The 27,551-nt window shown below is 44.6% G+C and overlaps 1 protein-coding gene, 1 long non-coding RNA gene and 2 other non-coding genes across 8 annotated transcripts; 1 reads left to right on the plus strand and 3 right to left on the minus strand.

The window, feature by feature from the left end:
* Positions 1 to 5,592, minus strand: LOC147575337 (uncharacterized). Of its 2 annotated transcripts, none has more exons than XR_015242281.1 (4): positions 5,127 to 5,592; positions 4,121 to 4,267; positions 1,272 to 1,324; positions 1 to 359 (listed from the first exon to the last, which is right to left on the minus strand). It is a non-coding gene; the product is annotated as an uncharacterized LOC147575337 (long non-coding RNA). The 2 variants fall into 2 exon arrangements; XR_015242282.1 differs by having other exon boundaries at positions 1 to 603; positions 703 to 1,324; positions 5,127 to 5,281.
* LOC112870527 (U4 spliceosomal RNA) lies at positions 779 to 919 on the minus strand. Its single transcript, XR_003224483.1, has one exon. It is a non-coding gene; the product is annotated as a U4 spliceosomal RNA (small nuclear RNA).
* Positions 1,570 to 1,710, minus strand: LOC112870528 (U4 spliceosomal RNA). Its single transcript, XR_003224484.1, has one exon. It is a non-coding gene; the product is annotated as a U4 spliceosomal RNA (small nuclear RNA).
* On the plus strand, positions 4,952 to 26,469 carry SIRT4 (sirtuin 4). Of its 4 annotated transcripts, XM_086681841.1 has the most exons (6): positions 4,952 to 5,038; positions 12,730 to 13,243; positions 15,274 to 15,565; positions 15,688 to 15,900; positions 18,703 to 18,882; positions 25,543 to 26,469. In XM_086681841.1, exons 2-4 carry the CDS (start codon positions 12,753 to 12,755, stop codon positions 15,838 to 15,840), a joined length of 936 nt encoding a protein of 311 aa, XP_086537967.1. In that variant the 5' UTR covers positions 4,952 to 5,038; positions 12,730 to 12,752; the 3' UTR covers positions 15,841 to 15,900; positions 18,703 to 18,882; positions 25,543 to 26,469. The 4 variants fall into 4 exon arrangements, with proteins under 4 accessions (XP_086537967.1, XP_086537966.1, XP_086537969.1 ...); XM_086681840.1 differs by lacking the exon at positions 25,543 to 26,469 and having other exon boundaries at positions 18,703 to 19,145; XM_086681843.1 differs by lacking the exon at positions 25,543 to 26,469 and having other exon boundaries at positions 15,274 to 15,409; positions 18,703 to 19,145.
* The last annotated feature ends 1,082 nt before the right edge of the window (positions 26,470 to 27,551 follow it).

Genomic DNA, 27,551 nt, shown 5'->3' on the forward strand with positions numbered 1-27,551 from the left:
AAAGAAAAGAAAAAAGAAAAGAATGATGGCTCCACCACAGCTCCCTGCTTATTTTCTTCATAGCACTGAAATAATCTGTAATTTTCTAGCTCATCTGTTCGTTTACTTGCGGCCTGTCTCAAAACTGAACTCCCCGAAGCAGCGATTGGGTCTAATTTACCGCTGGGGCGGTTTTCCCCAAGGCTGCCCTGAAGCAATAGATGCCTGTCCACCACACCTTAGCCCTTAATAACCAAATCCTTTAGCTTACAGACCGGAGGAGTGTTTGATGGGAGATGGCCTACGCACGTCCACCTGGATCTGCCAGGAGCAAGGGTGGGCCTCTTGAGGGCGTCTGTCCTGGGACACCTCTGGCCTCCCTAGGGAGAGAACAAGACTAGAGGTAGCCAGTGTAGTAGAACCCAGTACAAAACTAGAATTAAGGTGACTTGGTTTCCAGCACAGCTCTGCCTGGAACGTCATAATGGGGCCTGAGTAAGTAAAAGTAGAGCATTTTTTTCCTCCGGGGGCTTTTAAGAAGCACTTGGTCAAGATTCATTCCCTCCAACCCTCGAAAATCCGTACCTCTCAACGGGGTCAGACACATAATTATAAAACACGTTACTTTACCATAATAAAAGGTCCTCATACACATTTCAGATTTGGGGGAAATAACCTCACCGAGTACTGTATATATGCTCACGCTCAGTTGGAAAAGGTAACATTCAGCATTGAAAAAAAATCAGCTCAGGTGACAGCTAGCTGTTCCACAGACTTCTTTTCGACACATAATATTCAGTCTCCGTAGAGACTGTCAAAAATTGCCAATGCCGACTATATTTCAAGTCGTCATGGCGGGGTATTGGGAAAAGTTTTCAATTAGCAATAATCGCGCCTCGGATAAACCTCATTGGCTACGATACTGCCACTGCGCAAAGCTGGAGATCGTAAACACGCAACCTGCTCCCCCACAGATGACAACCACCTTTTCAGTGAGGGTGGGCGACTCCAGGCGGAAATTGGTGTATACGATGCGTTCTGCTTCCAGCAGTTATATTTAAGACTGGTCTGCACCTGAGGCTTCTTGTTGTTGGATCGACTCGTGTCGAATATTCAGATTTTGTAAGTGAGAGTGCATTCGCTGGGGATGCTGGGTAATCTTATGCAAATCGTCATGACATCACAGAGATGACCAGGTTAAATGAATTTTGAATTAAAAACAGTGAAAAAAGTGATCAGTGGAAAGACAGGAAATGCCAGAGTGAACCGAAAAAGGACAAGCAGCTACGTACTGACTACGTGGGCAAGGGTCACAGCAAGCATTCGTGCAATGTCGGACGTCAGCCTAGCAAAAAACAATAGAGAATACAACACCAACAACTGAGAAAACTAAGATAGAACCAAAACAAGGTATTAAGAATTGGTAACTAACTGCGAACTACAACTCCTGCCCTCGAAACAAAGACGGGGAAAACGACTTTTAAGAAACAGAAAGCTAAACGTCAACTGGCCACATAACCCCCAAAAACAACAACAAAAAGAAAAAAGAAAAAAAAAAAACCTGCTCTTCTTTTGAACTGAAATATTCAGTCTCCGTAGAGACTGTCAAAAATTGCCAATGCCGACTATATTTCAAGTCGTCACGGCGGGGTATTGGGAAAAGTTTTCAATTAGCAATAATCGCGCCTCGGATAAACCTCATTGGCTACGATACTGCCACTGCGCAAAGCTAACGAGTAACGCCCCCTACTCATCATCCCCAATAGGCAAGCTTCCCATTACAGAAAAGTGAGTTTTGAGTCGTACTGGAAAACGATCCATTTTTCTTTGGTTAAAAATTATACAACCATATGAAGATCTCTTGAAAATGCCTGAGCTGTTTCTAAGGATTTCGTTTCTTGATTTCACTTAACTAAGCTTTGATGGAGCCTGAAGCAAAGCATTATGGGAGAGAAATATGCTAATAACTTAATTCATAGAATGAATTGCGGCAGATGAAAATGGGCTGTATCAGCATGCTGTTCCCTTGGCTCCCGATTCACAGCGTAACTATCTTCTCCAAAATAGTGTTTTTAAAAAAATTGTGGTAAACTATACGTAATATAAAATGTACCATTCCAACCATTTTTAAGCATACAGTTCAGTGGCATTATGTACATTGTTTGCAACCATTATCACCATACCTCTCCAGAACTTTTTCATCATCCCAAACCGAAATTCTGTACCCATTAAACACTAACTCCCTTTCCTATTTCTCCCTCTCCCAACCCCTAGAAACTTCTATTCTACTTTCTGTCGCTGAATTTGACTCCAGTAGGTACCTCATATAAGCGAAAATCACACTATTTGACTTTTGGCGTCTGACTTTTTTTTTTTTTTTAAGTTTATTTATTTAAGTAATAATACTTAATACCCCACCCATGGCGCGGGTCTCAGGACCCCGAGATCAAGAGTTGTATGCTCTTCCGACTGAGCCAGCCAGGCGCCTGTCTGGCTTATTTCATAATGTTTTAAGGTCTATCCATGTTGTAGTATATATATCAGAATTTCATTCCTCTTTATGGCTGATATTCTATTGTATGGAATTTTATTATCCATCCATTATTCTATGAATCTGCTTCGTTTCCATCTTTGGCTTTCGTGAGCAATCCTTCTACAAACAGTGGCATACAAATATCCATCTGAATCCTTGTTTTCAATTCGTTTCTGTATATAGTTGGAAGGGGAATTTCTGGGTCATATGGTAATTCTTTCTTTCTTTTTTTTAAGAATTCTTTTTTAATCCCAAAGGGTTTTCTGTTGGACACCTTAATTCAGAGGAGATAGGCTGGAAAAGGCTATTTTCATAGAAATGTTCACAGTTCACGAAGTTTGAAGTAACTTTCGCTCCCACTGCCTGTTTTTCCCTTGACAAGTGGAAAGCTGTCAGAAACCTATGTTCAGACTTCTTTCATCCCTGAACTATATTCTCCAAAATACTTTTGGTTTTTGCTACTCATTAAGATGTAAATAGTCTCTAAGAAAATTACATTTCCCCCAACTTTTTATTATAAAATATTTCAAATATGAGGGGCACTTAGCTGGTTCGGTCTGTGGAACATATGACTCTTAATCTGGGGGTTGTAAATTCCAGCCCCAGGTTGGGTGTAGAGATTACTTATTTTGGGGAAAAAGAGAAAGTGTGTGTGCACACTTGCACAAGCCGGGGGAGGGACAGAGAGCGAGGAGAGAGAATCCCAAGCAGGCTCTGTGCTGAAGCCAACTTGATCTCACAGTTTGGTTCCATGAGATCATGACCTGAACCGAAATCAAGAGTCAGAGGCTTAACTGACTGAACCACCCAGGTGGCCCTAGGGTGACTTAAAATCTAGAGATTATTTAAAATCTTAAAAAAAAATTCAAACATGAAACGTTCAAAGTATTCCTCAGTGATCATTCATATAATCATCATCTAGGTGAGAAAATGACATCTTTAAAAGACCTATTTGATGCTGATGTGTAGCTTCCCCCCCCCCCCCCCCACAGCCATAACTGCCAGGGTAGGAAAAATTATCAAGAAAAAAAAAAGACTAGTAACTTGATTAATTTTATATTATTTTACTTTGATCCAATCAAGGACGTAGTCATGAATTCCTGGTATGGTGACACTGTGTGTTTTACCAGCTGTCTTGGATGACTTCATCCTCCACGGATGACTTTCCAGCACTAAGAAAAATTGAAAAGTCAGCTAACTTCTCCCAGGAACATGAGATTTTGGGGGGCCTAAAAGCACAATAGTTCTGTATTAGTCAGTCTCTCAATTAACGATGTTCATTCTACTTGGCAAACTGAAAAAAACAACATGAGTTTGAAATTTTTCTTAATAAACTTGGGGTGGGGGGAGAAAATGTCAGTGTTTTGGCATTTTAATAGGTTTTGATCCAATACCCGTATGTGCAGGAAATATTCCTGATTGCAATTTTTTTGACTTAGTAAAAATTTCCAGTCTACATTTTGGTCCTTTCTTTCAGCCAATGTGGTCAGGTTAACTAAGGCACAAAAAACCTGTCATGTCAGGTGATGGTCCCAGCAGTGTGACCTATCTGAGTTGTGTAGGTATTGCTCCCAAACTCCTAAACTGGGTGACTTTACAGATATTTACCTCCACACATTCAGTGAGAGGATCAGGAGTCAAACTCTGACTCCAGCTTCCACAATACACTTCTGGGCTTCAGTTTATCTTAAAACAGGGGAAGTAGCTCCTTAGGTGGTCTTCAAGGTTCCAGTAAGCTGCCCTTTGATTGATGTTCTAAAACACAAATTGATTGATGTCTTATTTAGGTGATGCTACAGAACAGCGGTTCTCATTATTAAAAACATTAGAAACAACTGGGAAGTTTGTAAACCATCTTGATGCCCAGGCATCTCCCCAGACCAATTAAATCAGAATCTCTGGGAGTTAGACCTGGGCACTGTGCTGGTTAATGTAATAAAACCACAAAAGAGAATAAAGAAAATTGGAGAAGCCAAATGAGTAAACACATTATTCCTTGTATATTATCTGTGGCTTTAGTTTTTCATATAAACTGCAAAAACATGAATTTTTCAGATATTTATTAATGTATTTCTTCACACCCCACTACAAGGTGGGAAATTGATTTCCTCACAGTGAGTGCAAAGGATCATAATCACTGAAGTTCAGTATGAGTCTAATCTAGATACATTATTAAAGCTTCTATCTTAACAATGAATTCGTAACTTAGTACTGTTTAGATATACTATTTTGCACTGAGCACACTCGTCTTCAAACTCTAACAACTTCTCTCAAAGGGACACTAACATGTTGGCTTAGGAGACAGCGGGCACATTTCACTCCTGTGACTGTTCAACACCTCTGACCAGGAAAGGCAGATGGGGGCGCTACTACACAATCTGGATCCCTCATCTGTGACACCCAGAGGATTGTGGGACTTGTAGTTTTCCTGGCATCATTTCTGCCTCCTGGACTGCATTTCCCAAAATGCAAAAGGAGCCAGCCCGTCGCGTGGTCAGACGTAAAGTGTTCTTTAAGGTGTGGAAGGTAAGTGTTCTGTGGGGGTTGCAGGTTTCTAGACGTTGTGAATTTGTTGTGAGGGATTCTATATAAACTTTTTGCCGTTTAGTAGTACCTGGCAGAGAGCAGCTGTTCCAGTATAGCGGGTTTTCAGCGATTTTCCCGAGCCCTTTGGTCTCAGGAATCCAGACTGTATTTGTTCAGCGGTTCGTGTTGCTGTGGATTTCTAGAGAAATCGGGGTCCTGGAACTAGATCTGGAAAGCCAGGCATAAAATAATGTTTACATATGGGGTGCGTGTCACTAGAGAATTTCTGCGTTATGTTAAATAATACGTCAAAGCTTTGTTAGAATGTCGTGTTTGCAATTGAGGGTAAACTAAAAGAATATGGGGAAAGTAGAATAAAAGATGTGCATGTGCTTAGTTACAGTAATAAAACCAAAAGCCATAAAAGTCAAAAGTCAGAAAAGTCTGAGCAGCAACTGCATCAACACTTGGCATACTGGAATTCAAATATGCTTCTTAGCTTATGAAGAAATATTCTGATTTATAAAATAGGAAGTAGGTTTATGGAACACACGGTTTCCCAAGGGATGGTAGTAACTAAAATTATAAGTGTATTCCTCTGAGGGAGACGTCTTTAGATGTAGACATAGATGGAATAACAATTCCCTATTAAAAGATTTAAAAGATATCGGGAGTAAGCTATTATTCTTTTGAAGTTTATAAGAAGTTTATTTCTGACCAGCCAGGTTTTATTGGGACAGACAGAATAGGTCTTATGTTATGCTAGAGTCCTGCTTTACCAATTTTTATTTTACACTCCCTTTTTAAAATCCACATTTTTTTAGAGTCCCTTCCACCATTTTTTAAATAAACCAAAATGTACAGTTTTTCTTGAATGCAAAAAGTCTTGGAAGATTCACCATCCATTTTAAGTTAATTTCCATCTGATGGCCAAGCATAGTAGACCTCTGGTTGTAGGTTCTTAAGAGGTCAAGAAGACAAGATTGGCTTGGGTTGTTATGCAATAGTCCAGTGTGGCGAGAAGATTTTATTTTGTGGAAGGTATTAGAAATTCTTGACCAAAACAAATTTTTAAAAAGATATAAAAATGGAGCCTTGTTGTTTCAGGTCAGACTTCATGGGACTCAGGGAAGGTGGGCCGGAATCAGTTTTTCCTGGTGAAGGCCAATTGTTAGACATTTAGGAACTTGCTAGCCAGTTGTTAAACCATTGGTAGCCTGAAACTGGCCACGATGGGATTATTTTCTCATATCTTTTTGTGGGGGATACTGGGGGAGAAGGTAGTACACCCCTGGCAAGGGTCAGTTTACTCTATAAGCCTGGAGCCCCAATGTTCAGTACATTCTTGAGTTCTTACATCCTGAGCTAGCTCACACCCTCCCAAATTCTGCAAAAGATTGATTTGGATTACAAAGTAAGGTTATAAATACACTCTAGGTGTGTGTGTGGTGGGGGGGGGGGGGGGGAAGGGGGCGGGGAGGAGGCTGCACCTTTCCAGGGAAAGATATTCTTGTTTATTTGGGGGGGGCCCATCCTTTAAGATACTGAAGTCACTGATTAATTCATTATTTGTAGGTTGTTCAGATAAGCATGCAATCTGCCACCAGAAGTAGTATGGTCTGGATGGAGAGTCTTCTTAGATTATGCAAAAACCTGTACTCCTCTCTGATACATTTTCTTAAACCTAGATTTTGTCTTCAAGAGGACACTATTATGTGCAATGCCAACAAATTCCTACTCCCCAGTCATTTCTCAATATCATGCTGTTGGCTCTCATCACCCATCCCATAAATATTTCAGTGTACAACTTTGCTGATTATCAGATACCTTTTGGGTTGTCAGCTTATAGATATAAATTGGATGAATTTTGAAATCTCATCAGTAACCTCCCAAATCCCATTTAGGGTGGACTATTTGGGGGAAATGACAGTGCTACCCAAGCTTTTCTTTATTTGCAATTCCTTCCTTACAGTTGGTCCATATATTTTTAGGCTAAGTTTAGTTCTTGTTTATCTCTGTATTGTTGATAATCATGTACCCTTGCTTTTATTTTTGTTTAGATCCAGGGCAACATGAGGGAGGCATACTTTTAAGTTACCTATCCTAGTTCGCTTTGTACATTTAATTTCAAATATGTTTTCTTCAAATACTATATGACTGCTGATAGGGTCCAGATATTAGAGTTTTATCTACCTTTAAGGTGAAACATTCCACATTTTAGCTTCTCTTCAAAGTACTCCATTCTTTTTTCCCCCTTACTTTTCAGATCATATCTCTTAAGCCTTTAAAGTATTCAAAAGATATAAGCATTGTTACTTTATCTCATAGCTTTTGGCATTTCTGCACTACCACTATCCTAGGCACACTAGGACATCTATTTTTGAGAGAGAGAGAGAGAGCACAAGCAGGGGAGGGGCAGAAAGAGAGAGGGAGACACAGAATCTGAAGCAGGCTCCAGGCTCCGAGCTGTTAGCACAGAGCCCGACATGGGGCTTGAACTCATGATCCATGAGAGCATGACCTGAGCCCAAGTGAGACGCTTAACCAACTGAGCCACCCAGGCACTTCTGTTGTTTCTTTTTTAAAGTTTATTTATTTATTCGGAGAGAGAGAGAGGGAGAGAGAGCAAGTGGGGAAGGGGCAGAGAGAGACGGGGAAAGAGAGAATCACAAGCAGGCTCAGCACCACCAATGCAGATCTTGAGTCAGGGCTTGAACTCACGAACCGTGAGATTGTGACCTGAGCCAAAGTTGGACACTTAACTGACTGAGCCACTCAGGTGCCCTATATAAAAATTTTTTTATTGTGGAGATAGAATAATATAATGAACCCCATTCACAGACCTATCACCCAGCTTCAAAAATGAACAACTCGTGGCTAATCTTGTTTCATTTATACAGTATATTTCTATCTACTCTGCCCCCTCTATATTATTTTGAAATAAATCCTCCCAGACATATCATCTCACCCAAATATTTCAGTCTGTAACTTCTATAGGATGAAGACTTTTAAAAAAATCACAATACCATTTGTCATACATAAAACACATCTTTAAATATGTATTTTTTAAATTTCCTAAAGCAATCTCTAAGACCACCATGGTGCTTGAACTCACAACCTTGAGATCAAGAGTTGCATGCTCTACTGACTGAGCCAACCAGAAGCCCCCATACATAAAAAACAATAATTTCTTTTTTTATTAAAAAAAAATTTTTTTTTAATGTTTATTTCAGAGACAGAGACAGAGCACGAGTGGGGGAGGGGCAGAGAGAGAGAGGGAGACACAGAATCCGAAGCAGGCTCCAGGCTCCGAGCTGTCAGCACAGAACCTGACGCGGGGCTTGAACTCACAAACCATGAGATCATGACCTGAGCTGAAGTCGGTCACTCAACCGACTGAGCCACCCAGGCAGCCCCAAAACAATAATTTCTTAATATCAAGCATACAGTTAATGTTCAATTTTCCAATTATTAGTGTTGTAAAGTTCCAGATAAGGCCCACAGATTACATTTGGTTGGTATGTCTTTAAATCTCTTTAATCTATCATTCCCCCTTCAGATCTACTTCTATCTCTTGCAGTTTATTTGTTGAAGAAGCTGATTTTTCTGTCCTGTAGAGTTTCCCATGGCCTGAACTTCATGGATGGACCGATGATATCATCTAACATTGCTTTGGCCTCTGTATTTCCTATAAATTGTTAAACTCTAGAGACTTGATCACTGTCGAGTTCAATTTTTTTTTTCTCCCAAGACCACATCTTGAGGAGTGGTGTGCTCTTCCATGAAGAGTCTAGTCTGGTATTCTCTCTTTTCCTAATGTTGAAATTGGAAGAAGTTGTTGATGTTTGATGCCTATATGCTACCTTTGCTTTTTGGCTATAAATGAGATAATCACCTCACACCTGACAGAATGGCTAAAATCAAAGACAAGAAATAAGTAGTGTGGGTGAGGATGTGGAGAAAAAGGAACGCTTGTGCACTATTTGTGGGGATGCAAGCTAGTGCAGCCACTGTGCAAAACAGTACAGAGTTTCCTCACAAAATTAAAAATATAATTACTCTATGATCCAGTAATTCTACTACTGGATATTTACCCAAGGAAAACAAAAACACTAATTTGGAAAGATATATGCACCTCTATGTTTATTAAAGCATTATTTATAATAGCCAAGATATGGAAGCAACCCAAGTGTCCATCCATAGATTAATGAAGATGTCAGCACACACACACACACTCATGCACACACACACTCACTCCACACAGGAGTATTACTCAGCCTTAAGAAGGATATCTTGGGGCACCTGGGTGGCTCAGTTGGCTAAGCATCTGACTTCGGCTCAGGTCATGATCTCACAGTTGGTGAGTTCGAGCCCCGCGTCGGACTCTGTGCTGACAGCTCAGAGCCTGGAGCCTGCTTCAGATTCTGTCTCCCTTTCTCTCTGCTCTTCTCCTGCTCATGCTCTGTCTCTATCAAAAGTAAATAAACATTAAAAAAAATATTAAAAAAAGGATATCTTGCTATTTGCAACAACATGGATGGATCTAGAGGATATAATGCTAAGTGAAATAAGTCGGACAAATACCACATGATTTCACTCGTGGAATTTAAGGAAAAAAAACCACAAATGAACAAAGAAAAAAGAGATAAGCAAAAAAACAGACTCTATTAAAAACATTTTTAGTTTATTTTGAGAGAGAGCACATGTGAGTACATGAGTGAGTTGGGGAAGGAGCAGAGAGAGTGAAAGGGAGAGAGAGAGAATCCCAAGCAGGCTCCTCACTGCTAGTGCAGAGCCCAGCAAGGGGCTTGAACCCACAAACCGTGAGACCATGACCTGATTGAAATCAAGAGTTGGACACTTAACCCACTGAGCCACCCAGGTGCCCTGAAAGCCGTTTTTTTTAAAAAATGTCTATTTATTTTTGACAGAGAGAGAATGCGAACATGTGTCGGGGAGGGACAGAGAGAGAGCGACAGAGGATCCCAAGCAGATTCTGCATGGAGAGTCCAATGCAGGGCTAGAACTCATGAACTGCAATATCATGACCTGAGCTGAAGGCAGACACTTAACTGACTGAAGCCACCCGGGCACCCCAAAAACAGACTCTTAAATATAGAGAAGAAACTGGTGGTTGCCATAGGCGAAGTGGGTGAGGGGATGGGTGAAATAGGTGAAGGGGATTAAGCATGTACTTCTAGTAATGAGCAATGACTACTTTATAGAATTGTTGAATCATTATATTGTACACCTGCAACTAATATGATACTACATGTTAATTATCCTTGAATTTTAAAAAAGCCTAAGGGAAAGACTAAAAAAAATAATAAATAAAGTTCTGATGCATCTTCTAGTCCCTGGCAACTACTAATTTACTTTCTGTCTCTATATATTTGTGTATTTTAGAAATTTTATATAAGTGGAATCATATAGTATTTGTCCTTTTGTTACTGACTTCTTACACTTAGCATAATGTTTTTGATGTTTATCCATATTATAGCATATATCAGAACTTTATGCTTATAGGTAAATTTCCTGATATGGATAGACCCCATTTTGTTTATCCATTCATCAGTTGATGGCTTCCTTAGTTTTGTTTTTGTTTTGGGGGTCTTTTTTTTTTTTTAATTTAAATTTTAGTTAACATGAAGTGCAATATTGGTTTCAGGAGAATTCAGTGATTCATCAGTTACATACAACACCCAGTGCTCATCACAAGTGTGCTCCTTAATACCCATTACCCATCTAGCCCATCTCCCACCCACCTCCCTCCATCAATCCATAGTTTGTTTTCTGTCATTAAGTGTCTCTTGTGGTTTGTTGGGGTGCCTGGGTAGCTCAGTCGGTTAAGTGTCTGACTTCAGCTCAGGTCATGATCTGGTAGTTCTTGAGTTCAAGCCCCGAGTCAGGCTTTGTGCTGACAGTTCAGAGCCTTAAGCCCATTTCAGATTCTGTGTCTCCCTCTCTCTCTCTCTCTGCCTCTCTCCCACTCATGCTGTCTTTCTCTCCTGCAAAAATAAATATTAAAAAAAATTTTTTTTTAGGGGCACCTGGGTGGCTCAGTCGGTTAAGCATCCAGTTTCGACTCAGGTCATGATCTTGTGGTCTGTGAGTTCAAGCCCCGTGTCGGGCTCTGTGCTGACAGCTCAGAGCCTGGAGCCTGTTTCAGATTCTGTGTCTCCCTCTCTCTCTGACCCTCCCCCATTCATGCTCTGTCTCTCTCTGTCTCAAAAATAAATAAACTTAAAAAAAATTTTTTTTTTTAATTTTAATGTTTATTTATTTTTGAGAAAGAGAGAGAGAGAGAGAAAGAGAGAGAGTGTGGGAGTGGGGGAGGATCAGAGAGAGAGAAAGAGAGACAACAGAATCCAAAGCAGGCTCCAGGCTCTGAGCTGTCAGCACAGAGCCCAATGCAGGGCTTGAACTCACAAGACTTGGTATGACCTGAGCTGAAGTCAGAGACCCAACTGACTGAGCCACTCAGGCACCCCTAAAAAAAAATTTTTTTTTAAAGAGTCTCTTGTGGTTTGTTTCCCTCTCTTCTTTTTTTCCTCCCCCTTCCTTTAGGTTCATATGTTTTATTTCTTAAATTCCAAAATAAGTGAAATCATATGGTATTTTTTTCTGATTGACTTATTGTGCTTAGCATAATACATTCTAGCTTCATCCACGTCATTGCAGATGGCGAGATTTCATTCTTTTTTAAAGTTTATTTATTTGAGGGGGGGGGACATGCACAAGCATGGGAGGGAGGGAGAGAGAGAAGGAGACAGAGAATCCCAAGCAGGCTCTGCGCCAGCAGAGCTCAATCTCACAAACTGTGAGATCATGACCTGAGCTGAAATCAAGAGTCAGACACCTACTACTGAGCCACCCAGGTGCCCCAAGATTTCATTCTTTTTGATGACTGAGTAATATTCCATTATATATACATACCACATCTTTATCCATTCATCAGTTGATGGACATTTGGGCTGTCTCCATAGTTTGGCTACTGTTGATAATGCTGCTATAAACACTGGGGTGCACGTACCCCTTAAAATCTGTCTTTTTGTATCCTCTGGGTGAATACCTAATAGTGCAATTGCTGGATCATAGGGTAGTTCTGTTTTTAGTTTCAGCTACCTTAGTTTTATTTATATAGATATCATATACTATAAATATTATATCTATATATTTATATGTATTTTATATATTGTATTATATATAAACATTTTTTTAATATTTATTTTTGAGAGCGAGAGAGAGAGAGTGCAAGCAGGGGAGGGGCAGAGAGAGAGGGAGACACAGAATCCAAAGCAGACTCCAGGCTCCATGCTGTCGGCACACAGCCTGACGCGGGGCTCGAACCCACAAACTATGAGATCATGACCTGAGCCAAAGTAGGACACTTAATTGACTGAGCCCCCCAGGTGCCCCTATATATATGATATATATATTATATATATATATATATATTTTTTTTTTTAATGTTTATTTTTGAGAGAGAGAGAGAATGCAAGCAGGGGAGGGGTGGGGTGGGGGACAGAGGATCTGAAGTGGGCTCCGCACTGACAGCAGTGAGTCCATGTGGGGCTCGAACTCATTAACTGCGAGATTGTGACCTGAGCCGAAGTCAGACGCTCAACAGACTGAGCCACCCAGGTGCCCTTTGGCGGCCTTAGTTTTTAAAATTTGTTTTCTCCCATCAGGTTTCTTTCTCTCTAGAACAAAGATGAATTGTAGGTGGACTCTCAGGGCAGCGAAAGGCCACTGGATGGTGAACATCATCCAGCAGTGCTCACATGGATCCATTGGGTTATTTGTGCCACCAAGTCCACCTCTAGACCCTGAGAAGATCAGAGAGTTACAGCGCTTCATCACCCTGTCCAAGAGACTCCTAGTGATGACTGGGGCAGGAATCTCCACTGAGTCGGGGATCCCAGACTACAGGTCAGAAAAGGTGGGACTCTATGCCCGCACTGACCGGAAACCCATCCAGCATGGGGATTTTCTACGGAGTGCTCTAGTCCGCCAGCGGTACTGGGCGAGAAACTTTGTCGGCTGGCCTCGGTTCTCCTCCCTCCAGCCTAACCCTGCACATTGGGCCTTGAGCAACTGGGAGAGACTCGGAAAGCTGTACTGGCTGGTGACCCAAAATGTGGATGCCTTGCACACTAAAGCAGGGAGTCAGCGCCTGACAGAACTCCATGGATGCATGCACAGGTGCAGGAAGGTGTAAATAGTGTGAATGCAGAAATGTGAGCTCCATGAGAGCAAGGACCTTGGCTGTCTTGACTACTTTGTCCTCATTAGATCTTGAGAAAAGGATTTGGGAGCAAGTTGTTTATTTTGGAGTTGATCCCAGCAAACTCATTGAGGGAGTGGGGAAATGAAACAGGGTAGGCAAGAAAAGTCAAGAAAAGGGCATGTTAATGAATGAGTTGCTGCTTTGGGGAGCTGGAACTCAATCCTTTGAGGGGCCCTCTGTCTGGAGCATACTTCAGAATTGTCTCACTGAAAGTTGAGGAAGCTTGGGCATTTATCTACCATGTCCCGTCCTTTAACGGTTGAGGGTCTTTCTAGGGGAATTAACTCCCTAACACTGACTCTGCAACTCCTTGGCCAGTAAACCCCCTAAGCAAGAGAGATGCAAGAAGTTGCTTATCAGAGAACTGTGTACAAGTGGCTGTAGGGTGTCTTGAGGGGACTATGAGCAAAGCACCAACAGCATAGTCTATAAGCTGGTGGATCTCTGATGCCTGGACACATAGAACACAGTACAGCCTGGCAAATAGAACTCAGTAAATATTGATGGAATGAACACATGTAGCCCTGGAAATAACCTGAAGCTAACTGGAGACAATTTCCTTATTATTAAGCCCCAGAGATCCTCCTGCCAATCATAAAATATTTATTGGGTGCCACAACGTGTGGTGTGCTATTGGTGGTGTGGAGGGGTCAAAACCAAAGAGCATAAAACATGCTCTACTTTATATGTGAGAACTTTGTAATCTCCTGGGGGTGGGGGGGATCCAAAAATAACATGTTTAACAACAGACAACTCCATATGTGATTGTTAAATTATGTGGTCCGTGATAGGCCTGCTTTAGAGGTTCAGAGAAACAGATTCAGTAAAGCTTCGAGTAATCGGTCAAGCTTTTATGGGAAAGGTGGGGCTTGAGTCTGGCTCAGGTCTGACTGAACAAAAGAGGGGAGAGGGCTTTCTAAATGAAGAGGATTTGTAGAGCCCAGAGGAGTCTGGCCTGGCCTCTGTGGAGACTACTGTGAAATCAGATTGTCTGGAAAGGCTAGACCCAAATCATGGGTGCATCTGAAAATAGTACAGTGCAATTTGGGTCTTTTGTGAGAGACCAAAAGGGACTATTAGTGGTTTCTGAGCAAGAAAGCAATGTGATAAAAATAACATTTGAGGAAAGCCACACAGGATTAGAGAGTGTGGCTCAGGGAGGTCAGCCTGAAGGACCCAGATCAAGGTGGTATCAGGGGAATTTGAGAGCTAATGATGGCCCTGGCCCCATTAAACTTTTCTTTTCCTGATGAAAGTTCCAAATCTTCCCAATAAGAAAGTAGTATAATGAACTCCCATGTACCATCACTCAGATACAAAAATTATATCATGTCTACTTTACCTGCCCCCCCCCCTCCCCCGGCTGGTCTCTTAAAATAACTGCTATTTATTGAGTGGCTCCTGTCTATAGGCAGGAGCCTATAGACTCCTAGGTGGAGTCTAGGTGGTGGCCATAGCATAGTGGTCAAAGGACTCAAAGTTCTTGCCCTTACACGAACTCATGATTAGGGAAGTGAGGAGAGAAACAAGTCACTGGGTTAGGACACCAAGGGGAAGAGTGTTTTAGAGGGACGGTGGTGATGGACAGCAACAATCACCCTGGAGGAGGACAGGGAGGGAGGAAAAGCACCGGTTTGGGCACTAAGGAAGTCATTTGGTAAAGCATTTGCAGCTGCACTAAGGATAAAAATGAGCCAACAGGTTAAGCAGGCCATGTAAGTAAGGAAAGCAGAGGTACACTGCTTGTTCTAGAGTTGGCAGTAGGAGGAAGGTAAGGAATGGTGGTAGTTAACATTGGAAGGTATTCCTAACTTGGGGGAAAGACTGGGTGCTAGGAACAGTGAACAGTGTTGGAGGAGCTACAACTGGTTGGGGATGAGATGTTTTTGGCAGCTTCATGCCTTCTCGGGACCAGTTGTTCAGTCAGCCTCTTCTTTGGTTTCAGGGTCCTTTGCTTGAACTGTGGTGAACAGATTCCCCGGGAGGTGTTACAAGAGCGTTTTGAAGCTCTGAACCCCACCTGGAGTGCCGAGGCCCATGGCCTGGCTCCTGATGGCGACGTCTTTCTCACAGAGGAGCAGGTACGGAGCTTTCGGGTCCCGTCCTGCCGATGTGGAGGCCCCCTGAAACCAGATGTCGTTTTCTTCGGGGACACAGTGAACCCTGACAAGGTTGACTTTGTGCACAGGCGTGTAAAAGAAGCTGACTCCCTCTTGGTAGTGGGATCATCCTTACAGGTATCTGACTTGGTCAGGGTGGGAATGGCCCCTTTTGCGGGCTGGAGAGCCCTGGAGAGGCTCCCTGTTAGGTTTACCTCTAACTGCATTGAGAGTTCTTACCTGTGTCTTTTCCTTGTAAGGTTTACTCTGGCTACAGGTTCATCCTCACTGCCCGAGAGAAGAAGCTCCCAATTGCAATACTTAACATTGGGCCCACACGGTCAGATGACTTGGCGTGCCTGAAACTGGATTCTCGCTGCGGAGAACTGCTGCCTCTAATAGACCCCTGCTGACCACAGTCTGATGCTCCTGAGTCAGAAACTGGGACTTTCACTTGAATCCTGCTCTTAAAGGTAAATGCTTTCCTAGATACTGATTCCAGTTCTCATTCAACCAAGAGCACTGACAAAATAGGCAGCTTGGGGCACCTGGGTGGCTCAGTCAGTTGAGTGTCCGACTTTGGCTCAGGTCATGATCTTGCGATTTGTGGGTTCAAGCCCCGCATCAGGCTCTGGGCTGACAGCTCAGAGCCTGGAGCCTGCTTCAGATTCTGTGTCTCCTTTTCTCTCTGCCCCTCTCCCACTTGTGCTCTGTCTCCCTCTGTCTCTCAAAAATAAATAAATGTAAAAAAATAAAAATAAAAATAAATAGGCATCTTAATGTATGGCCACTTGTAATTAAAACTAATTCTTTAATGTGCATTAAGCTACAGTGTTTGAAAGATATTTATTTTCCAGCTCTATGCACACAGCTATTTAGAAGGTTTCAAAATTCACCACTGCTTTTTTTTCCTGTTTTTAAATAACAGCTTTTCACCCTTTCAAAGTATACAATTAAGCTTTTAGTGCACTCACAAAGTTATACATGACTCACAGCTGTCTTAATTCCAGAATATTTTCATCATCCCAGGAAGAAACCTTGTACCCATCAGCAGTCACTCCACCCTCCCCAACCCCTCCGCTTCTCCCTACCCTGGCAATAGCTAGTCTGTTTCTGCTTATGCTAGACATTTCACAGAAGATGTGGCCTCTTGTGCCTGGCTTCTCCACTTGGCGTAATAGTTTCAAGGTTCATCCATATTGTAGCATGTATTGGTACTTTTATATCTATTTTAATCTATGGATACAACCACTTAAAAAAATAAAAAGCTTTGGGGCACCTGGATGGCACAGTCGGTTGAACAGCTGACTCTTGACTTTGGCTCAGGTCATATCCCAGGGTCATAGCATCGAGCCCCAGGTCGGGCTCTGCGCTGAGCGTGGAGCTTGCTTAGGATTCTTTCTCTCTCTGCCCCTCTCCCTCGCTTACACTCTCTAAAAAAAATAAATAAGTAAAATAAAAAGCTTTATTGAGATAGTTCACAAACCACAGTTTATTCATGTAATGTGTACAATTCAGTAGTTTTTAGCATATTCTAAGGGAAGTACAACCACTTTTTTAAAAAGCGACCTTAATTTTTAGTTTTAGGTTCACAGCAAAACTGAGCAGTAAATACAAAGGGTTCCAATATGCCCCTTGTCCCTATACACTCACACAGTATTAACATTTGATTCACCTACTGAAGGACAACTTGGTTGTTTCCAGGTTTTGGGCAATTATGAATAAAGTCGCTGTAAATACTAAGGAGCAAGACTGCTGGATCGTATGATAAAAGTTTGTGTAGTTTTGTATGCAATTGCCAAACTGCCTTCCAAAGTGGCTGTCCCATTTTGCATTCCCGCCAACGAATGAGAGTTCCTGTACAACCACCTATTAAAAATCATTTTGGGGGCGCTTGGGTGGCTCAGTCGGTTGAGTATCTGACTCTTGGTTTCAGCTCAGGTCATGATCTCACAGTTCGTGAGTTTGAACCCCACGTCGGGCTCTTTGCTGACACCATGGACCCTGCTTGGGATTTACTGTCTCCCTCTCTCTCTGCCTCTCTCTCTCAAAGTAAATAAATAAACTTTAAAAAAACCATTTTCATTGAAGTATACTATACAGAGAAGTGCATGTGTTATAAGTGGACAGTTTGATGAAGACATAAAGCATCTAGATCAAGGAACAGAATATTACTAGCACCAAGGAAGTCCCCTTAGTACAGACACTTAATTTTTTTTTTCTTTAATGTTTATTTTTGAGAGTGTGTAAGTGGGAGAGGGGCAGAGAGAAAGAGGGAGACAAGGAATCCAAAATAGGCTCCAGGCTCCGAACTGTCAGCACAAAGCCCAACACAGGGCTCGAACCCACGAGCCATGAGATCATGATCTAAGCCAAAGTTGGATGCTCAACCAACTGAGCCACCCAGGAGCCCCTAGACACTTTTTATTTATTTTATTTTATTTTTTCAACGTTTATTTATTTTTGGGACAGAGAGAAACAGAGCATGAACGGGGGAGGGGCAGAGAGAGAGGGAGACACAGAATCGGAAACAGGCTCCAGGCTCTGAGCCGTCAGCCCAGAGCCCGACGCGGGGCTCGAACTCACGGACCGCGAGATCGTGACCTGGCTGAAGTCGGACGCTTAACCGACTGCGCCACCCAGGCGCCCCAGCCCCTAGACACTTTTTAAAAAAATTTTTTAAATTTTTTAAATTTACACCCAAGTTAGTTAGCATATAGTGGAACTGATTTCAGGAGTAGATTCCTTAATGCCCCTTAGCTGTTTAGCCCATCCCCCCTCCCACAACCCCTCCAGTAACCCTCTGTTTGTTCTCTGTATTTAAGAGTTTCTTGTGTTTTGTCCCCTCCCTGTTTTTATATTATTTTTTGCTTCCCTTCCCTTGTGTTCATCTGTTCTTTGTCTTAAAGTCCTCATATGAGCGAAGTCATATGGTATCTGCCTAGACACTTTTTAATATACTTTTTAGCTAGCTTATTACTAGAATAATATATATTATAGAATGTTTAGGTGATACAGATAAGTAAAAAGAATATAATGCAAATTACCTATTATTCCACCACCTAGATAACCAAAGTTTAACATTCTGGTATAACTAAGTCTGTTTCTATGAAAATCAAATCAAGCTGTGCATGTTTTCACTTAACAAGATATAGTGGCCCTCTTTACATGTCCTAAATGCTGTGGTTTCTTGAATGGTAGGCTGATGTTCACAAATCATTTTCCTCCACCCACTCTCGGCTTATTCGGCATTAACTTGTTTCATTTCTTTCCAGATCCTTGAGGATTCCTCCCTCCTTCCTCCAACTAACCAAAGCTCGCTGAGTGCAGCCTGTAGAGGGCAGCAAACCAGCATCTTTCTCCCAGCCTGCCTATGAACTGGGCAAGTTTCAGTCAGGCTGATGAAATTTGCCCCTGAAGAAAGACTTTTTCAAAGCAGCAGCTTCTATTGATAGGTAAACTGTTTTCGATTCCTTTTTATCTCATCAGGCAGAAGAAACGGCCTGGGGAAATACTTAGGCCAGAATGGTCTCTGGAGCACTAAGCAGGAATCTCACTAATGTGGGGCTTGAGGGGAGAAGAAAAGGACTTAATTTAGAATTCCAAATGGTTAAATGTCTTTAACTGAAACATTCTGGTATATTTTTATAAAAGATGAGCAATGGTATGAATGAATTTTTTATTAACTAAGGAATAAAGAAATCATTTGCACACCAGGTATGTGGGCTGTATGTTTATATTCTTTTTTTATTTTTATTTTTTAAATTATTTTTTAACATTTTTATTTATTTTTGAGAGACAGAGTAAGAATGAGCACGAGCAGGGGAGGGGCAGAGAGAGAGAGGGAGACACAGAATCCAAAGCAGGTTCCAAGCTCTGAGCTGTCAGCACAGAGCCCGATGCGGGGCTTGAATCCATGAACTGTGAGATCATGACCTGAGCCAAAGTCTGACACACAACCAACTGAGCCACTCAGGTGCCCCTATATTCTTTTTTTTAATCAGCTAAAAGAGAATGAGGCTTTATGACATGGTTCTTTAAAGATTTCTGCTGGATTTCAGCTGCCAGATGAGACACTTGCCTCAAACCTGATGTGTAGAGAGAAAACTGAATTCCCAAGTGGGCTCTTAAGCTGCTTTGTTTCTGCTGAGCAAGGCAGTAAGCCTTGTTTGATTATTGTGTTAGCCCGAAAGAATCATTGTACCAGGCTAAAGCTTTCAGCACAATCTCATCAAAAGTGAAGCGGATGAAAGAATCACAGCCTATTCTGGATAGTCTTTTGTCTAAAATTAGGGCAAGCAATACATGGTCATCCTGCACCTACCTAGGAAGTAAATTATAGTTACCTAGGATAATCCAAGAGCTTGAAACCAACAGAGTTCTTTTCATGTGCACAACTCTGTTTTCCCATAGTCATTAATTCTGAAGAGGTGTAAGGTTGTTGTAAATCTCATTCCAGCTTTTTTGCAGATGAAGATCCTAAGGTGCTCGGGATCAGATTTGCTCAGTTACCAAGTCAGCACCAATAACTGTATTCAAATCTGGGTCTTTTGAATCTCAAGCCATTCTCACCACAATTTTGTCAATGGTTAATAACAGTAGTAAGGTACTAAGGCTACAAAGATACAACCTCTTGGCTTCAAGTGGCTCACAGAGAATGTGCTGTTCCCCCATTCTTATTTTCTACCAGAAAATGGCCAGATTCATGCACGGAATGGCAGAATGAGAGCAAATTAAGTCCATCCCTCCTCATTTTTATTTTGGAGGAACCTAAGGCCATACAGCATATTTTCAGAGCCAGGACTAGAATCCAAGACTTTCCTCCCAGTTCTTTTCTTCTTAAACAACAGCTTCTTATCTATCTGAAGATTATGGCTGGAAGTCAGCCTGAAGTAGAAGCCAGCAGTACAACCGGCCAAGGAGACCAGGAATGGTTAAAATCCAGTAGTAAGGTTGCTAGGGAGGAAGGCAGGCTCTTTCCATCACCTAATGCTGACACAATTCATGAAACCAAGTCTTCAGGACCTTAGGAATGTTCATTTTGTTCATAGTTCTTCCTGAGCTGGAATTCTTCCCCAAAAATTTGTCCCAAGAGGAACTTGGCATTTCCTGAAGCGGATGCTTCTCATGTCTCTTCACTTTCCATCTTTTGCTTTTTACCAGCATGGCAGTCCTAATCCACCATAAGTGTCCTCTGTTGGAATAACAGACCAACTGGTGGGTGCCATCAGTTTGTCACTGCCCTGGTTATAGGCTTCTGACCACATAAGCCCAGCTTTGGGCATGACTTTCCTCAAATGCTTCCATGGCTCTGCTATCAGTTTTAGGAAATAGAAGTCACAAAGGCAAACAAGTACATAACACTTGAAACCTCCTTCCCACGAACTCATATTTCTTTTATACTGTCGTAAATTGAGTATCTCTCACTGTTATGCCCAGAATTCGTGATCCCCAAAGACCACCAGGGAGCCAAGTCCGATGCAAAAGCAAAGAGCCTTTATTCGAGCTAGCTCGAGCTCAATCCCCTACTTGCACCGACGCAGCGGTGAGATGCCGGAGAGAGAGCGTGAGTTTCAAAAGCACAAAGGTTTTATAGGGAACTAAGGGCAGTTGGTGGGGTGATGGTCGTGTCCTTAGCCGATTGGCTGGGGAAGGTTCAGAGTCCTGATGCGCAGGTTGCCGGGAGTGGTTTGAACGGGAAGTTTGAACAGGTGAGCGGGAAGTTACTCAAGGGGAGGAGGTATGGTCTAAGGTTTGAGCGGGAATTTCTGCGGTTTTCCCCAGAAAGGGGGCCATGTCAGGGACATAGTCACTCAAGATGGAGGACATAGAACAAAATGGAGTCGGCCGGCCTAGGTCCACTCTTTCATTCCCCCCTTGTCATGTAGCTTACGGACCCAATCATGGGACCGGCTGCATTTCTATTTTGTCCTCTTCTGTTATTAGGGCTTGTACTGAGCACGGAGGACCATTAGTTGGACAGCCCCCACGTGGTCCCTGACAAACTGGACCAGCCTGTTGATGATACAGGGTCCGAGGGTTACTAGTAGGAGCAGGATGGCGAGGGGTCCGGCAAGGGCCGAGATGAGGGTAGTTAACTAGGGAGACCAGTTGAACAAAGACTCGTACCAGGACTGAGATTGTTCTCTCTCTAACTTTCGTTTTTGCAGCCCTTCCCTTGTGAGGGCCATAGATTCTTTTACGACCCCCAAGTGATCAACATAGAAGTAACATTCTTCCCCTAGGGCTGCACACAGTCCTCCTTGCTGCATGAATAATAAGTCTAATCCCCTTCTGTTTTGGAGTACTACTTCTGATAAGGAAGTAAGGGATTTCTGTAAATGAGAAATTGATTTCTCAATTCTTTCTATGTCTAAGTCAATGGCTGCCCTTAGGTTTCTGTAGTTTTTGTCCTGGATGACGAGTGAGGATATTCCGGTCCCTACCTCCGCTAATCCCAGTCCCAAGAGCGCAGCCAGAGTTAGGGTTGTAATGGGCTCTCTTTTACTTCGGGAGTTAGTAGAGCCTAACCTGTTAAGTATTTCTTCCCCCGAATGGTACACCAGCTTGGGGATCAACTGCACGAGTACGCAGAAGCCTTCCTTCGAGGAGTTAAGGACTTGGGAGTGGACGCAGGGAGCGAGGCCGCTGGAACAGGCCCATCATACATTTTTTGGGGGAAGTAGATACACTGTCTCCCTGGGGACTGTTAGGGTTTCACTACAGAGATGTGACTGCCCGGGGGGCATGTGGCCTATGCAAGTGCCCTGCCCTGTTACTCCCTGGAGGGTTAGTCTTGCAGTAGCCTGCTGCCATCTGCAGGAGCTAGAGTTGGAGGCTGTTGTATAATTGCCTTTAATGGCAATACCTTCGTAATATGGGAGCCGGACATCTAGACAGAGCCAACAGGACTTGGTCAGGTCGGGCCTAGAAGTGTTTAGTACCTGGTATGCTCTGACAAACATGCTCCACAGGGGGTCTGTATCAGATAGTAAGTTGTGACCCGGGGCAGGAGATGCGGATGACACTCCAGTAGGGACAGGGGATGTGGAGGGCCGTGTGGCTGGGACCTGGGTGTTTCTGGGCGTGGCCGTCCGGGCGGGGGCAGGTCAGGTAACTAGTTGGGTCCTACCCCCGTGGGGGACTGCTGGGCAAGGGGAGTTGCTTGCATTTGGAGGGTAAATAACGTTCCCTTGTCCTTGGCTCCCAGCCTAACCCAGTCGTATATCCTGAGTCCCCAGGTTTTTCCACTCTCCCATCCTGTTGTTTTTTTACCTTGGCTTGTAAAGGATATAACTATGGGATTACCGCACCCCCAGGCATATGGCAGTCGGGGGCCACTGGGCCGCTTTACCACGATGAGATCTCCGGTGCGTGGTGGGGTCCACCAGATGTGCCCCGTTGAGACACATGACCAGGAGGCGCAAAAGTAGTCAGCCGCGTCCCCACATGTGTTCGAGCGAGAGTGGCTGGGGCAGACATAGAAATAAAGGTTCTGCGCATGGAATCCGGGGGCATATGGTGACAAGGGGAGCAGAGTTTGGAGGTCTACGCAAAGTTCTGGGAACCAAGTGTCCCTGGGGTGGCTCTGGGAAGTCTGATTAAGTATTGTCCCCGAGCTGGTGTCTATGATCTGCCAGGTGATGTTTTGGGGGACTTGGGGACTCTCAACAGCATGAGCAGTGACAAGCAGAGCTAACAGAGTTACCAATATTAGGTGGGTCGAATGCGCTGTAGCTTGAGCTTGAGCGGGTTGTGTTGGTCCCGATTGACAGCCCATTGCGTGACGAAGTCCTTCCGGATTGAGCAGGGGTCTGCTGGCCGAACGTGGGTGTGATGGACCCAGGTTGCGATGCCGTCTACTTTGAGAGCAGTGGGGGTTGTCAGCACCACGATGTAGGGTCCCTCCCAGCACGGCTCGAGGGTCTCTTGGCGGTGCCTCTTGACGTAGACCCAGTCTCCCGGCCTGTACTGATGAGGTGTCGGGGTTGGGCCGCCCTTGTAGATGGCATGGAGGCGCGGCCAAATGTCCTCGTGCGCCCTCTGGAACCCTCTCAAGGAAAGAAAAAGTTCTTGATCTTTAAACTCAGCAAGAAGTTCAGCTCGAAGGTTGGGAATAATAGGGGGTGGCCTGCCAAACATGATCTCGTAGGGAGTAAAACCCAGGGTGTAAGGAGTGTTCCTAACCCGGTAAAGGGCATTCGGTAGGAGAGTCACCCAGTCCCCGCCAGTCTCCACGGTTAATTTGGTAAGGGTCTCTTTTAGGGTTCTATTCATTCTTTCTACCTGTCCTGAGCTCTGGGGCCTATAAGCACAACGTAATTTCCAGTTTGCCCCCACAGCCTGCGTTACCTGCGAGATACAAGCTGGTCCACTGTCTGATCCTACCATGGCAGGAAAACCATACCTGGGTAAGATGTCTTCTAGTAGCTTCTTAGCTACCATCTGAGCTGTTTCATGCTTGGTTAACTTCAGTGAAGTCGACCTCCCATTGGGATCCCGGTCTGGTGCCTCTGAGCCTGGTTCCTTTTTTATTTGATGTGGCTCTCACGTTGGTGAGTTGGCAGGTCTTGCAGGCAGGTACAACTTGCTCTATTTTGGTGTCCTGTTGGTGAATCTTGATTCCGGCATGTCGGATTAAGTCTTTTAATTTTCAGGCCCCCATATGAGTAGACCGATGCATGTGCTCTAATAGTGAGACTCCAAGACGGCCTGGCAGCACGAGCTCCTTGTTAGGTGTATACCACCATCCCTTTATCTCCTGGGCCATGGGAGTTTCTTGATCCACTGTAATTCCTCCTGGGAGTATTTGGGCTGGTCTGGTAAAACTGGGTCTCCCGGGTCCGGGAGTTGTATGGTCATGGTGGGGACTGAAGTAAGGGCTACTGCCTTGGCTGCCTGGTCAGCCTTTCGATTACCTCTAGCTACCGGGTTATCAGTTTTCTGGTGCCCTTGGCCGTGGATAATGGCCAGCTTGGCAGGAAGCCATAAGGCCGTAAGCAGGTCAAGTATCTCCTGCTTATTTTTTATAGTCCTTCTGCCGTCAGTAACCCCCTCTCCTGATAAATTGCCCCATGAATCTGAGCTGTGGCAAACACATAACGGCTATCTGTGTAGATGTTAAGCCATTTTTCAGCTCCCAGCATCAGCGCCTTGGTGAGGGTGATGAGCTCTGCTCACTGGTCTGGTGTTCCGGAAGGTAGAGCCTCTGCCCATACGGTGTCCGTTTCGGTGACGACTGCTGCACCCACATACCTGTGTCCGTCCTGCACAAAGCTGCTGCCATCAGTGAACCAAGTAGCCTCGGCATCAGGGAGGGGCCGGTCGGTCAGATCCGTCCGGAATCCATGTACTTGATCCAGGATCCCTGCACAGTCATGTAGTGGAGCATCTAGGTCAGGGTCGGGCAGCAGGGTTGCAGGATTGAGGGCCACACTGGGGTGGAACCGCACCTGTGGAGGGTTGAGTAGGAGGCTCTGGTAATGAGTCATACGTGTGTTGCTCATCCATCTATCAGGAGGCTGTTTCAGGACCCCTTCAGTGGTGTGTGGGGTCGTGATCCAGATCTCCTGTCGTAGGGTCAGTTTGTCTGCGTCCTTGACTAGGAGTGCTGTTGCCACAATAATTCTTAGGCATGGCGGCCAGCCAGCAGCCACTGGGTCTAGCTTCTTGGACAGGTAAGCCACCGGGCAGTTCCAGGGGCCTAAGGCTTGAGTTAGAACCCCTTTTGCTATTTCCTTGTGTTCGTCTGCAAAGAGGTGGATGGGCTTCATAATGTCTGGCAGGCCCAGGGCTGGGGCACTTAGAAGGGACTTTTTTTTTTTTTTTTTTTTTTCCAACGTTTATTTATTTTTGGGACAGAGAGAGACAAAGCATGAACGGGGGAGGGGCAGAGAGAGAGGGAGACACAGAATCGGAAACAGGCTCCAGGCTCTGAGCCATCAGCCCAGAGCCTGACGTGGGGCTCGAACTCACGGACCGCGAGATCGTGACCTGGCTGAAGTCGGACGCTTAACCGACTGCGCCACCCAGGCGCCCCAGGAGGGACTTTTTTAACTGATTAAAGGCAGTTTCTTCTTTTTCAGTCCATTCAAATGTTTTCCCCTCTTTGGTAGCTTCATATAGGGGCCTGGCGATCTCAGCAAAACCCGGAACCCAGAGGCAACAGTAGCCGGCCAATCCTAGGAATTCCCTTACTTCCCTTCGGGAGGTGGGAGTAGGGATCTTCAGGACAGTTTCTTTTCTGGCATCTGATAACCGCCGCTGTCCGCCCTCCAGGATGTATCCCAGGTGACTTACCCTCTCCCTGCATATCTGAGCCTCCTTCACGGATGCCTGGTACCCCAAGGCCCCCAGGGTAGCCAGCAGGTCCTGGGTCCCTTGCTCACAGTCCTCGGCCGTGTCGGCAGCAATCAGGATGTCATCTACGTACTGTAGGAGGGTGAGGCCAGGGTGCTCCTTTCTGTACTCGTGTCCAGGTCCTCCTGTAGTGCCTCGTCGAAGATGGTGGGCGAATTTTTGAACCCCTGAGGCAGCCATATCCAGGTGAGTTGCCCGCTGTAGCCCTCCTCCGGATCATGCCACTCGCAGGCGAACAAGGGTTGGCTTTGGGGTGCCAGTGGCAGACTGAAGAAGGCGTCCTTTAAATCTAGTACAGTATACCAGACCGTGGAGGGCGCCAAGGAGCTCAAGAGACTATATGGGTTGGGAACAGTTGCGTGTATGTCTGTGACCCTCTTATTTACTTCCTGGAGGTCTTGTACCTGGAGGTCTTGTACCTGGTCTTGTACCTTGTACATGGATAGTCATTTGTGTGACGCTTTTTGACCAGCAGTAGGGGGGTGTTCCAGGCAGACTGGCAAGGAACTAGTACCCCTAGGCTTTGTAGTCTCCAGATGTGTGGCTGGATCCCCTTCCGGGCCTCCTGAGACATGGGGTATTGTTTGATCCTTACCGGACCTTCTCCTGGCTTGAGCTCTACCAGGACCAGGGTCCTGTGAGTGGCTAGTCCTATCCCCCCCCCCCCCCCCCCCCCCGTCTCTGCCCAAACCGAGGGGAATTCTTGTAGCCATCTGTCTATATTATCCTCTCTCGGGAGCGCCTCCTGGTGGAGGAGGTATTCATCCTCTAGTTTCATGGTCAGGACCTGAATGGGGTGGCCCTTGCCATCGGTGACCCGAGGCCCCCCTTGTCTGAAAGTTATCTGAGCTCCATCGGGTCAGTAAGTCCCATCCTAACAGCGGGTGGGGGCATTCTGGTATTACCATAAAGGAGTGGGATACCTGTCTCGTCCCCAAATCTACCGTTCTTCGGGTAGTCCATGAATACTGGCTCATACCAGTTGCCCCTTGTACCCAGGACTTCTTGCTGGCTAGTTTTCCTTGTGGGGTGCAGAGGACCGAATGTTGCACTCCAGTGTTGACAAGGAAGTCAACAGGGGTCCCCTCCACTTTAAGAGTTACCCTGGGCTCAGGGAGAGGGTCCGAACCCCAACTGCCCTAATCACTCAGTTCATCTAGCTCTAAGACTTTTCCTCGATCAGTCTTGCTTCCCTTCCCGCCGGCCTTTTTCGGACAATCTTGGGCCCAATGCCCTATCTCCTTGCAGTATGCGCACTGATCTTTCTGCAGCCCCTGCTTCCCCACCTTGGTGGTTCCTTTACCTCCTCTTGAGTCGTCTGCCAGCTGCCGGAGACAGCGGTCTCATTCCTCGGGGGAGTCAGCAGTGGTAGCTAGTAGTATTCTGGCCAGGTCTCGAGTCTGCTTACTGCTGGCAGCCACCATGGCACGAGCCTGCTTATCCTCAGGAGGCTCCCGGTTATTATATACCTTTTTGGCTACCACCAGTAAGTCCTGCAGACTTTTTTTCTCCTAGTCTATCTATTTTCTGTAATTCTCTTCTAATGTCTATGGCCGATTGGTTTACGAAGGCCATGATAACAGCTGCCTTGCTTTCCGGAGCCTCTGGATCCATGGGGGTATAGGTATGGAATGCCTCCATGATCCATTCTAAAAAGGCAGCTGGAGATTCATCTTTTTCCTGTTGCACATTTCCTACCTTGGCCAAATTGGTTGGCTTCCTAGCAGCCATTCGGAGACCCCCCATTAGAGTCTGGAGGTAGACC

The sequence above is a fragment of the Puma concolor genome, chromosome D3, assembly GCF_028749965.1.
Source record: "Puma concolor isolate L17-30 chromosome D3, mPumCon1.1.hap2, whole genome shotgun sequence".
Lineage (NCBI taxonomy): Eukaryota > Metazoa > Chordata > Mammalia > Carnivora > Felidae > Puma > Puma concolor.